This window comes from Callospermophilus lateralis, chromosome 8 (genome assembly GCF_048772815.1).
Source record: "Callospermophilus lateralis isolate mCalLat2 chromosome 8, mCalLat2.hap1, whole genome shotgun sequence".
In the NCBI taxonomy this organism is placed as follows: Eukaryota; Metazoa; Chordata; class Mammalia; order Rodentia; family Sciuridae; genus Callospermophilus; species Callospermophilus lateralis.
The window spans coordinates 55,791,087-55,803,794 of NC_135312.1; the positions used below are offsets into that span (position 1 = coordinate 55,791,087).

Below are 12,708 nucleotides of genomic sequence, written 5' to 3' on the forward strand. Positions count from 1 at the left end.
CTTGCACCTTTACTGCTGCAGCTGCTGCTTCTACTCACAGCCAGCATTTATTCAGTCTTTTCAATTATCAAACATTGTTACAGGTACTTCACATGATGATGTCATTGGTCACAACCACTGTATTAGTAGGTTTCATTTTACACACAGGAAACTTGAGATTTGGGGAGATAAAATAATCTGCTCAATGTGATATGACTAGTAATTGGCAGAACCAAGATTTGGGTCTGTTAGATTAGAGGTAATATTGGTAACTGCTGTCCACACCTCCTCAGTATGGCCTTGTGGCATGGCTTAAAAATGTGTTATTTAGAGAGGGGCAGGGGCATTCAAATCACCAGCAATTGTAATGCTTTGCTCATCTATTCAACATTGAAATCATTATGGGTTGGAGCTATAAGTGCTTGACAGTACTGTCAGTAGAGAGGGGAACTCAAGAAATGAAGGATGATTAGGATTTCATGGCCTGTTTTCCTGACTGTTCTCAAACTTAAGGTTTTTAGTGGTTCAGTGTCTAAAATTAGAGAACATGACCATCTAATAGATCACATGAGGACATTCACAAATTTTTTTTGGTATAGTATATGCTTATCCATTTCAACTAATATTTATTGGAAGCTCATTGTATGGCAGACACTGTGTATGCAAACATGAATCAGATGGAAACAGTCCCTTTGTTTTGCTGAGTGGAGGAGAAGGTGGTCACCTATGATGTCAGAGAAATGAGAAAGGACTTCTGCTGTGGGATACACTGCATGGGAATTGAGATGAGGATGCAGGATGGAACCTTCAAGTTCCTAGTGCTGCAGATTTGTTGCAGGGCCCAGAGAAGTTCCTTAAACTCTATGACTTCCATTTCCTTGTGCAGAGTGGGATAATAACCACCACATCACAAAGGCTTTGGATAAAGTAATTAAAATCCTATTTAACTTATTACATTGGTCAGCGGGTGATTGGTGAAAAACTCAAGAAGCTATTTTGTCCTTTGATCTTTTCTCTAAACACTCATTAACTGGGGAGAATAAGGAAGAAAGTAGAAACAATAGATAATAGGTTTAATAAACAGAAATGAAACAGAAGAGTACAGTTAGCTGATTCAATTTAATACTTAATGTTGGATTCTGCTTTATTGGATTCTACTAAGAGAAGCAGATATAAAATCTTAGATCCAAGAAACTTCTGCCACCTAACTGTATTATATCATAGAAGAACCTGCCATACACTTCTATCTCTACGTCCACATCAAGGAACTCACTAATAAATTCAGGTAACCAGTGTGATATGAGGAAAGGAGGGAAAGAAACAGCTTATTCAAAAGACACATTTTGCCTGGAGAAGAGCAGATTTGGAGTGAAGGCAAGTCAAACTCGTTCTGCATTGCTTGCCCAGAATCCATATTAATGACTAGAACATACCTGGACACAGGAAGAGTTCAATAGAAAAACACAATAGTGAATGTCAAAACTACCTTCACCTGAGCTGTTACCCCTTAAGGTTCTGGTGAGATGCAGGGATCCTGTCCTAGACCTTCTAAGATCCTGTTGAATCTGCTTCTATGACTTGAGCAAGAATTATATTTGATTTGCAAATAGTATTTGTTACAAATCATCACAAAGTCTTGTATTTGTATACCTTCCATTTTTTAAAATTTTTATTGTTGGTTGTTCAAAACATTACATTGTTCTTGACATATCATATTTCACACTTTGATTCAAGTGGGTTAAAAAACTCCTATTTTTACCCCATATACAGACTGCAGAATCACATCGGTTACACATCCATTGTTTTACATATTGCCATACTAGTGTCTGTTGTATTCTGCTGCCTTTCCTATCCTCTACTATCCCCCCTTCTTTCCCCTCCCCTCCCATCTTCTCTCTCTACCCCATCTACTGTAATTCATTTCACCCCCTTGTTTATTTTTCCCTTTTCCCTCACTTCCTCTTGTATGTAATTTTGTATAACCACAAGGGTCTCCTTCCATTTCCATGCAATTTCCCTTCTCTCTCCCTTTCCCTCCCACCTCTCATCCCTGTTTAATGTTAATCTTCTTCTCATGCTCTTCCTCCCTACTCTGTTCTTAGTTGCTCTCCTTATATCAAAGAAGACATTTGTTTTTTAGGGATTGGCTAGCTTCACTTAGCATAATCTGCTCTAATGCCATCCATTTCCCTGCAAATTCCATGATTTTGTCATTTTTTAATGTAGAGTAATACTCCATTGTGTATAAATGCCACATTTTTTTTTTATCCATTCATCTATTGAAGGGCATCTAGATTGGTGCCACAGTCTAGCTATTGTGAATTGTGCTGGTATGAACATCGATGTAGCAGTGTCCCTGTAGTATGCTCTTTTTAGGTCTTTAGGGAATAGACTGAGAAGGGGAATAGCTGGGTCAAATGGTGGTTCCATTCCAAGCTTTCCAAGAAATCTCCATACTGCTTTCCAAATTGGCCGCACCAATTTGCAGTCCCACCAGCAATGTACAAGAGTACCCTTTTCCCCACATCCTCGCCAGCACTTGTTGTTGTTTGACTTCATAATGGCTGCCAATCTTACTGGAGTGAGATGATATCTTAGGGTGGTTTTGATTTGCATTTCTCTGACTACTAGAGATGGTGAGCATTTTTTCATGTACTTGTAAATTGATTGTATGTCCTCCTCTGAGAAGAGTCTGTTCAGGTCCTTGGCCCATTTGTTGATTGGGTTATTTGTTTTCTTATTGTTTAATTTTTCGAGTTCTTTGTATACTCTGGATATTAGGGCTCTATCTGAAGTGTGAGGAGTAAAGATTTGTTCCCAGGATGTAGGCTCCCTATTTACCTCTCTTATTGTTCCTCTTGCTGAGAAAAAACTTTTTAGTTTGAGTAAGTCCCATTTGTTGATTCTAGTTATTAACTCTTGTGCTATGGGTGTCCTATTGAGGAATTTGGAGCCCGACCCCACAGAACGTAGATCGGAGCCAACTTTTTCTTCTATCAGACACAGTATCTCTGATTTGATATCAAGTTCCTTGATCCATTTTGAGTTAATTTTTGTACATGGCGAGAGAAAGGGATTCAGTTTCATTTTGTTGCATATGGATTTCCAGTTTTCTAAGCACCATTTGTTGAAGATGCTATCCTTCCTCCATTTCATGCTTTTAGCCCCTTTATCAAATATAAGATAGTTGTAATTTTGTGGATTGGTCTCTGTGTCCTCTATTCTCTACCATTGGTCCACCCGCCTGTTTTGGTACCAGTACCATGCTGTTTTTGTTACCATTGCTCTGTAGTATATATAGTTTGAAGTCTGGTATCGCTATACCGCCTGATTCACACTTCCTGCTTAGAGTTGTTTTTGCTATTCTGGGTCTTTTATTTTTCCATATGAATTTCATGATTGCTTTATCTATTTCTACAAGAAATGCTGTTGGGATTTTGATTGGCATTGCATTAAACCTATAGAGAACTTTTGGTAATATCGCCATTTTGATGATGTTAGTTCTGCCTATTCATGAACAAGGTATATTTTTCCATCTTCTAAGATCTTCTTCTATTTCTCTCTTTAGGGTTCTGTAGTTTTCATTGTATAAGTCTTTCACCTCTTTTGTTTGGTTGATTCCCAAGTATTTTATTTTATTTTTTTGAGGATATTGTGAATGGAGTGATTGTCCTCATTTCCATTTCAGAAGGTTTGTCACTGATATACAGGAATGCCTTTGATTTATGCGTGTTGATTTTATATCCTGCCACTTTGCTGAATTCATTTATTAGCTCTAACAGTTTCTTTGTAGACCCTTTTGGGTCTGCTAGGTATAGAATCATGTCATCTGCAAATAGTGATAATTTAAGTTCTTCTTTTCCTATTTTTATGCCTTTAATTTCTTTCATCTGTCTAATTGCTCTGGCCAGTGTTTCGAGAACTATGTTGAACGGAAGTGGTGAGAGAGGGCATCCCTGTCTTGTTCCAGATTTTAGAGGGAATGCCTTCAATTTGTCTCTGTTCAGAATGATGCTAGCCTGAGGCTTAGTGTAGATAGCTTTTACAATATTGAGATATGTTCCTGTTATCCCTAGTTTTTCTAGAGTTTTGAACATAAAGGGATGCTGTACTTTGTCGAATGCTTTTTCTGCATCTATCAAGATGATTATATGGTTCTTATCTTTAAGTCTATTGATGTGGTGAATAATATTTATTGATTTCCGTATATTGAACCAGCCTTGCATCCCAGGGATGAAACCTACTTGATCATGGTGCACAATTTTTTTGATATGTTTTTGTATCCGATTCGCCAGAATTTTATTGAGGATTTTTGCATCTAGGTTCATTAGAGATATTGGTCTGTAGTTTTCTTTCTTTGAAGTGTCTTTGTCTGGTTTAGGAATCAGGGTGATGTTGGCCTCGTAGAATGAATTTGGAAGTTCTCCCTCTTTTTCTATTTCCTGAAATAGCTTGAAAAGTATTGGTATTAGTTCTTCTTTAAAGGTTTTGTGAAACTCTGCTGTATACCCATCCGGTCCTGGGCTTTTCTTAGTTGGTAGTCTTTTGATGACTTCTTCTATTTCCTCAATTGATATTGGTCTGTTTAGGTTGTCTATATCCTACTGACTCAATCTGGGCAGATCATATGACTTAAGAAATTTATCGATGCCTTCACTATCTTCTATTTTATTGGAGTATAAGAATTCAAAATAATTTCTAATTATTTTCTGTATTTCTGAAGTCTCTGTTGTGATATTATCTTTTTCATCCCGTATGCTAGTAATTTGAGTTCTCTCTCTTCTTCTCTTCGTTAGCATGGCTAAGGGTCTGTTGATCTTATTTATTTTTTCAAAGAACCAACTTTTAGTTTTGTCAATTTTTTTCAATTGTTTCTTTTATATCGATTTCATTGATTTCAGCTCTGATTTTAATTATTTCTTGCCTTCTACTTCTTTTGCTGTTGTTTTGCTCTTCTTTTTCTAGGATTTTGGGATGAAGTGTGAGATCATTTATTTGTTGTTTTTTTCTTTTTTTAAGGAATGAACTCCAAGCAATGAATTTTCCTCTTAGAACTGCTTTCATTGTGTCCCATAGATTTCGATATGTTGTGTCTGTGTTTTCATTTATCTTTAAGAATTTTTAAATTTCCTCCTTGATGTCTTCTATAACCCATTGATCATTCAGAAACCTATTGTTCATTCTCCAAGTGATGCATGATTTTTCCTTCCTTCTTTTATCCTTGTTTTCCAGTTTCATTCCATTATGATCAGATAAGATGCATGATATTATCTCTACTCCTTTATAATGTCTAAGAGTTGCCCTGTGACATAATATATGATCTATTTTTGAGAAGGATCCATGTGTTGCTGAGAAAAAAGTGTAACTGCTTGATGTTGGGTGGTATATTCTATATATGTCAATTAAGTCTAGATTATTAATTGTATTATTGAGTTCTATAGTTTCTTTATTCAACTTTTGTTTGGAAGATCTGTCCAGTGGTGAGAGAGGAGTGTTGAAGTCTCCCATAATTATTGTATGATGGTCTATTAGACTCTTGAACTTGAGAAGAGTTTGTTTGGGGCATATATATTTATGATTGTTATGTCTTGTTGGTGTATGGTTCCCTTGAACAGTATGTAGTGTCCCTCTTTATCCCTTTTGATTAACTTTGGCTTGAAATCTATTTTATTTGATATGAGTATGGACACTCCTGCTTGTTTCCGAAGTCCATATGAGTGATATGATTTTTCCCAACCTTTCACCTTCAGTCTATGTATGTCTTTTCCTATCAAATGCGTCTCCTGTAGGCAGCATATTGTTGGATCTTTTTTTTTTTTTATCCATTCTACTAGCCTGTGTCTCTTAATGGTGAGTTTAAGCCATTAACATTTAGGGTTATTATTGAGATATGGATTGTTCTTCCAGCCATATTTGTTTATTTATGTTACTTAACATGGTTTGTTTTTCCTCTTTGATTATTTTTTCCCTTTACTGTACTACCTCCCACTGTTGGTTTTCATTGTTATTTTCCATTTCCTCTTCCTGTAATGTTTTGCCGAGGATGTTTTGAAGAGATGGTTTTCTTGCTGAAAATTCTTTTAACTTTTGTTTATCGTGGAAGGTTTCAATTTCATCTTCCATCCTGAATCTTAATTTCACTGGATACACAATTCTTGGTTGGAACCCATTTTCTTTCAGCGTTTGAAATATGTTGTTCCAGGGTCTTCTAGCTTTCAGAGTCTGTGTTGAAAGATCAGCTGTTATCCTGATTGGTTTACCCCTAAATGTAATCTGCTTCCTTTCTCTTGTAGCTTTTAAAATTCTCTCCTTATTCTGTATGTTGGGCATTTTCATTATAATGTGTCTAGGTGTGGATCTCTTATGATTTTGCACATTCGGCGTTCTGTAGGCTTCTAGGATTTGGGATTCTGTCTCATTCTTCAAGTCTGAGAAGTTTTCTCGTATTATTTCATTGAACAGATTGCTTATTCCTTTGGTTTGGACCTCTATACCTTCCTGTATCCCAATGACTCTTAAGTTTGGTCTCTTTATGTTATCCTATATTTCTTGGATGTTCTGCTCATGGTTTCTTAACAGTCTCGCTGAGTTGTCTATGTTCTTTTCAAGTTGAAATACTTTGTCTTCATTGTCTGATGTTCTATCTTCTCTGCTGGTAGTATTCTCAATTGAGTTTTTAAGTTGGTTTATTGCTTCCTGCATTTCTAGGATTTCTGTTTGTTTGTTTTTTATAACCTCTATCTCCCTGTATAGTTGATCTTTTGCTTCTTGGATTTATTTATGTAATTAATTGTCGAAGTGATCTTTCATTGTCTGATTTTGCTGTCTAATGTCTTCCTTGAGACTCCAGATCATCTGAAGCATGTATATCCTGAATTCTTTATCTGACATTCCATCTGCTGCAGATATTACCTCTTCTAAAGTTGAGTTGAACTGCATTGCTTGTGGTCCTTTCTTTCCTTGTCTTTTCATACTGCTTGCATTTCTTTCTGCTTGGTGAAACTGTTGTGTTATTGAATTTTCCCCCTATATATTTATATTGCTCTTGTATAGTTGCAAAGTCTCCCTTTTGTGGAGAAAGACAATGTTAACAGTTCTCAATATCAATAGTACATCATCTAAGCACACGTTTTCCTTATTACTACATTTATAGCTAGACTCTATGTCTACAAATGTTGGTTTCGATTATTGTTTACAAATACAGTCATTAGTTTCATGAAAGGCATACCATTTCTGGTAGCTTGAAGAAAACTGAATTTCAGGTGTAGGATGTTATGTTTATGGGGAAAGGAGTGAGGGTATGGGGTTAATCTAACTTAGTAACTTTGGTGACCTCTTACCAATAGATGGATATTTTATGGAAGAATGTATAGATTCAAATTCCTATCTGTATTTATAAGATTACCCTACTTATGAATAGTAAAATTTAGGAGGTTGCAAGTGGGATAGAGAGAGTAAGAGGGAGGAAAACAGATAACAAGGAAAGGGAGAGAAAAATGAGATCGGGAAAAAGAAAATATGAGAAAAAAGAAAAGGAATAAAAAGGGGAAGGGAGGTGGGGCATATGCAATTCCTCTATAGTATATTATTCTGGTGATTCAGTTGTTAGAGACCTTTTTTGTGTACAATTTTTGGTTTCACACATGTTGAGGTTGCAAAGACCCGAGGGGGAAGGGTAGAGGAGAATGGGTGAATAGCTGAAAAGAGAGAGAGAAGAGAGAAAAAGAAAGAAAAAAAGAAAAAAAATGTCTCTCAGAAGTCTGTTTTCATTTCTTCCAGTTGGTGGCGTTGTCTATTCCTAGCTTGAGTCTCTGGGTTCAGGATGGTGGTGGTAGTCAGTGTGAGAGGACTTGAGCTTCCACCTGTGGCCTCTCTACTCTTATTCTCTGAGATGTAAACCAGGTGCCTGATCTGCTGCAGAACCGCACTGGTAGCCTCGCCAGCCAACCGGTTGGTGGGTTTTAAGGGTTGGTGGGATTTTCCAAGATGAGTTCCATCAGTTTTTCTCATAAGGTGTTTGATGATGTGGGGGGTGTTGGGGAAACCTTATGTTTGTCAAGAGCTGGGTCAGGTGACCGCACAGGCGGGTGGCAGGGCCCCTCCTCCAGTTGGAGTGGTTTGTCTACCTCACCGGAGGGAGGCTGGGCTCCTCCAACTGGGGAGGTCTGTCTACCGCGCAGGAGAGTCGCTGGGCCTGTTCTCCAGGTCGCAGTTCTGCCTACCGTGCAGGCGCAGGCAGCAGCTGGGCCCCTCCTCCAATTGGGGTGCTCTGTCTACCACACCGGCTGGCCACTGGGCCCCTTCTCTGGGACACGCAGACTGCCTACCTTGCAGGTGGCCGCTGGGCCCCTCCTCCAATAGGGGTGATCTGTCTACCATGCTGGCAGGCCGCTGGGCCTGTTCTCCAGGTCGCAGTTCTGCCTACCTTGCAGGCGCAGGCAGCGGCTGTGCCCCTCCTCCAATTGGGGTGATCTTTCAACTAGGCCAGCTGGCCCCTGGGCCCCTTCTCTGGGATGCGCGGTCTGCCTACCTTGCGGGCGGCAGCTGGGCCCTTCCTCCAATTAGGGTGATCTGTCTACCACGCTGGCGGGCTGCTGGGCCTGTTCTCCCAGTCGGTCGCAGGTCTGCCTACCTTCTCCCTTCCATTTTTTATCTTAAAGCCCAGCCTGGAGAGCTTCCTTTGTTAAAGAGAAAATTCTGTGGAATCTGTTGAGTTATGACAAGTCAGCTTATGCACTTAAATAATCTTCATGAATTCACTTTCCTAAGGTCTGAAATTCCAGGATAAATCATTATCATCAGGGCTTAACACAAAAAATTTGAATCAAAAATCTCATTCTAGTGATTGCAAATGTTTCTGAAATGAGGATCACCATGGAGAATTTGGGCCAGTCTTTATTTTTTCAAGGAAAAATTAATCTATGATGCTTTCTGTCCCTTCAGTGTCAACTCCAGTCCATCAATAGTGGCTGCCCATAGCACTGTGCTCTTATAATTCTAAGGCTGAGCTTGGCTCGGAGGGGAAGAGTTTACTGGTCAGTTAGTCACGACCTCGGTAGGTAACAGTCTAACAGTATTCACCCAAAGGATAGAACTTAGTTTAAAAGTTCCATCTGATAGTTCCTGGAGGCTTATAGTAAGAAGTCAAGGGAACAGCTCTAAGGACAACTGACAGAAGAGACACTGAGCATTAGGACTATTTAGAAGATCCCAGAAAGGATGGTGGAAACTGGTCAAACATAGTTCTTTCCTTGCCAACCTTGGCTTTCTACCACATAGGGCCACCTGTATCCTCAACCAAAAGCTATTATGTTCCAAATCTAAATAACAGATTTGGGGGTTGTTTTCAGGAAAATATATCTCTCTCATCCATAGTAAGCATTTAATAAATTAGGTCTCAATTCTTTGGATTTGCTCCCAATGCAGGTGGGACTTGAAACTCCTCTTTTTCCAGGGTCTTGTAAATATGCCCAGCATTGACACCTGGGCCCTGACCATTTACTTAAGCTAGGGTAGCACATGTTTACTGTCTGCCTTGACACTTCAGAACTTTGTACGTGTCAATAAGAATTTCTAGGAAATAAGATATTGCAGACTAGTATTTACCAAAGGTGTTTATTATTTTATTACAAGGCCTGAATTTTGTAATCTTGGGACAAACAAGATTGACATGACTTGTTTTAATATCCAGTAGCACTAAAGAATGCAATCCATCAATAATATTTCTTCATTGTCATGGATTTCCTCAATTCTCTTTAGGGTCAAAGTGGACTTAGAAAAAAAATATTAGCCAGAAAAGTTAATTGTTAACAGTCAATCCTCAAAAAGAATATAAATAAATTCTTCATTTCTTTCAAATGACAGAACATCTTCCATAAAGATTCATCTGAAATAATGAAGACTCTTAAACCCATATATTTTCTTGTTTTCTTCAGCTACATTAAATGTCAAATTCTTCAGACAAGTTTACTACATGCAGGTAGGAAATCCTACAGATAACCTACACATCACATGTGTAAGGCTAAGGCAAGTAGGCATAAGGACTGTGAAAATACATATGGAAAGACTTACTGTCTCAGCAGTCACGCTGTCAGCACAATCACTGAAAATTGCTGAACATTAGCGTGTGGGATGAAGTCAGAAAAAGGAAATGCACCAAGGCAAAACATACAGGAACATCTCACGTTAGCCTTACTTTCACTTTAGGTCAGAGAAGCAAACCAATATTGGAAATTGGATAAAGGAGTTTAGGCAGAGAAATAATATGAATGGTAACAGCAATAACATTATAAGCTTCATTATTCAGTATCTGTTATGTGCCAACCCAATGTTTGGTACTTCACACTTTTATTTAATCTTGACCACCTGATATGATATGTACATTTACAGCTGGAGAAATAAACTCACAGAGCTTAAGATATTTTCTACAAATAGAAGTTGAACTCAGGACAGCTCTCTCCTAAGCCTTTCTCATATTCATATAGCAACTAATAATGGTATGTTTATTTAGTAAATAGCTGCCAAGTCCTTTAGAAGCTCTTAGTATAAGAAGGAAGACACTGTTTACGGTAGGGTGGTGGGCAAATCCGATGTGTAAGACATCTTCTCTATCAAATTAAGCCTGGCAAGGTGTTAATGTTTACAATTTTGTTTCCCATGCTAATATTTAACTGTGGGTGTGTTAATAACATCTAATTAAAGAGTTTAATAACCAAATCATCAAATTTAATTAACTCAGAAGTGTCAACACAACCATATGCAGCTTATTTGTAGACAAATGATAGAGTTCAGCTACACAATATGTTTGAATATAAATAAATCATTCATAGAAAACAGTTTAAAAGTCAAGTGAAAACATATTCTGGTCATTCATCTTATTCATTATGGCAATTAAGAATAGATCCAAAAATTTATTATTATGTAAATACAGATTGAAGAATTTAAAGGGAGATTTAAATCTGTAAATTTTCCTCTTTTCTAAATGTCTTAGTCCATCTGGGATGCTATAATAAAATATCATGAATTGAGAAGATTGTAAACATCAGAAATTTATTTTTTACAGTACTGGAGTCTGGGAAGTTCAATATCAAGATGTTGGCAGATTCTGGATCTGGTAAGTATTCTTATATTTGTATCTTGTGTAAATTCACTGTATGATTCATAAACAATGCCTTCTTGCTATGTTCTCGCATGGTAGGAAGAAAGAATGAGCTCCTTTGGGCCTTACTTAAAAGACATTCCCATTCATGACCTATTAGAAGTCCCCACCTTTTATACCATCTCTCTGAGGGTTAGGACTTCAATAAATGAATGTGGGAGTTGCAAGCACCCAGCTCATAAACAAATAAAAGTAAAATTTTATTTTTCAGCCATGCAGCATCTTAGTACCCAAAATTATGTGGAAGAGAATTTAAAAGACCTGTGAGTTTTATCATTAATATTCTTTTGTTTGAAATTTAAAAATACAGTTTTGGGGTTGGGGTGAAGCAACAATGATATAATAAAAACAATAGAGAAAAAGGGTTTGATTCTATCTTTAACAATCACCAATATGTTTCAGTACCAGCATTATGATTGCTCAGTTTCTTCAGAAAGCAACTTATGAAGAAATACAAACGGTGGCTCAACAGTTACTAGATCTTGTGGAAAAGTGCAAGAATTTTAAATCACATGTGTCAGCCACAGAATGTGCTCATCAGTTGGTAGGTGAATCACAGACTGCTTCTTTTTTTCTCTTTTTAAAACTATATTGTAAACAAGAGGTGTTGCTATGAAGAGAGGCTGCTATAATTAGGTAGGGGATTGTAAAGCAAGAATATGTAGAGTCACAGCTCAGACATAATCTCTGTAGGTTTATAAACCTACATTTTATCAGTTCATCCTGGGACATCAGATTCTGAGAACCAAACCCCCAAGAGAAGGATTTATACCTTGAGCACAATGTGCTAACTGGTTGGTTGCTCTGACTGAGTCTCTAAGCACTATTATCTGACATCCTCATTTAAAGAATTCTGGGAAATTGGAGTGTTAATTATAAAAAGTCTCTGAGAGAACATAAAAAAGAAGAAAGAAGTGAATAATATTACAGACTGCTTTCCCAGTTAGTAAATAATTGTGGGAATTATTATTGTTTCTTTATAAACTATGTCTCTCTTGTGATAACAAATTCCCTCAAAATCAGGATTCGCTCAAGAGATTCTTGATAAACACCAACATGGTCTTACAATACACATTTTTTTTCTTTTTACAACACACATTTTGATCCATTATTCTCATGATAAATAATTTAAAATGTAAACCATTTTTCTTCTTTATCTACATTTTTTTTAAACTTCATCTTCTTAAGGCTAAAACCTACCTATATCTTTTTACTGGATTCTGAATAGACAGAAAAGTCATCAGTCTTATTCGAAACACATTTGAAATTAAGTTCTTTTATCAATGTCTCATTTTATAGTGTCACTGTTTTATTGTGATTCCTACTTATTTCCATTTCAAAAGATGACATGTTTCTGCTCTTATCCCTCACATCTAAAAACAAATGTCACTTAAGGTTTACTGAATCCCACACATTTATTGCCACTTAAAAGTATTTGAAAGCTAACCAAAATTATTGTATTTCCATGTGGATATTTGAAAACAAATACACATTGCTTCAAAGTTCATTTCCCAAAATAAGTTCTCATGGAAACAAAACTAAAGAAGTAATGAAAGCTATTTGGAAGTAAT

The 12,708-nt window shown here is 37.1% G+C and overlaps 1 protein-coding gene across 1 annotated transcript in view; it reads left to right on the forward strand.

Moving 5' to 3' along the window:
• The first annotated feature begins 9,873 nt into the window (after positions 1-9,873).
• LOC143405677 (alpha-fetoprotein-like) overlaps positions 9,874-12,708 on the forward strand; it is a 40,876-nt gene continuing 38,041 nt past the window's right edge. Inside the window, exons 1-3 of the mRNA XM_076864037.2 lie at positions 9,874-9,958; positions 11,349-11,400; positions 11,540-11,681. Coding sequence (XP_076720152.2) covers positions 9,874-9,958; positions 11,349-11,400; positions 11,540-11,681 — 279 coding nt within the window. The remainder of the gene's footprint in view (positions 9,959-11,348; positions 11,401-11,539; positions 11,682-12,708) is intronic.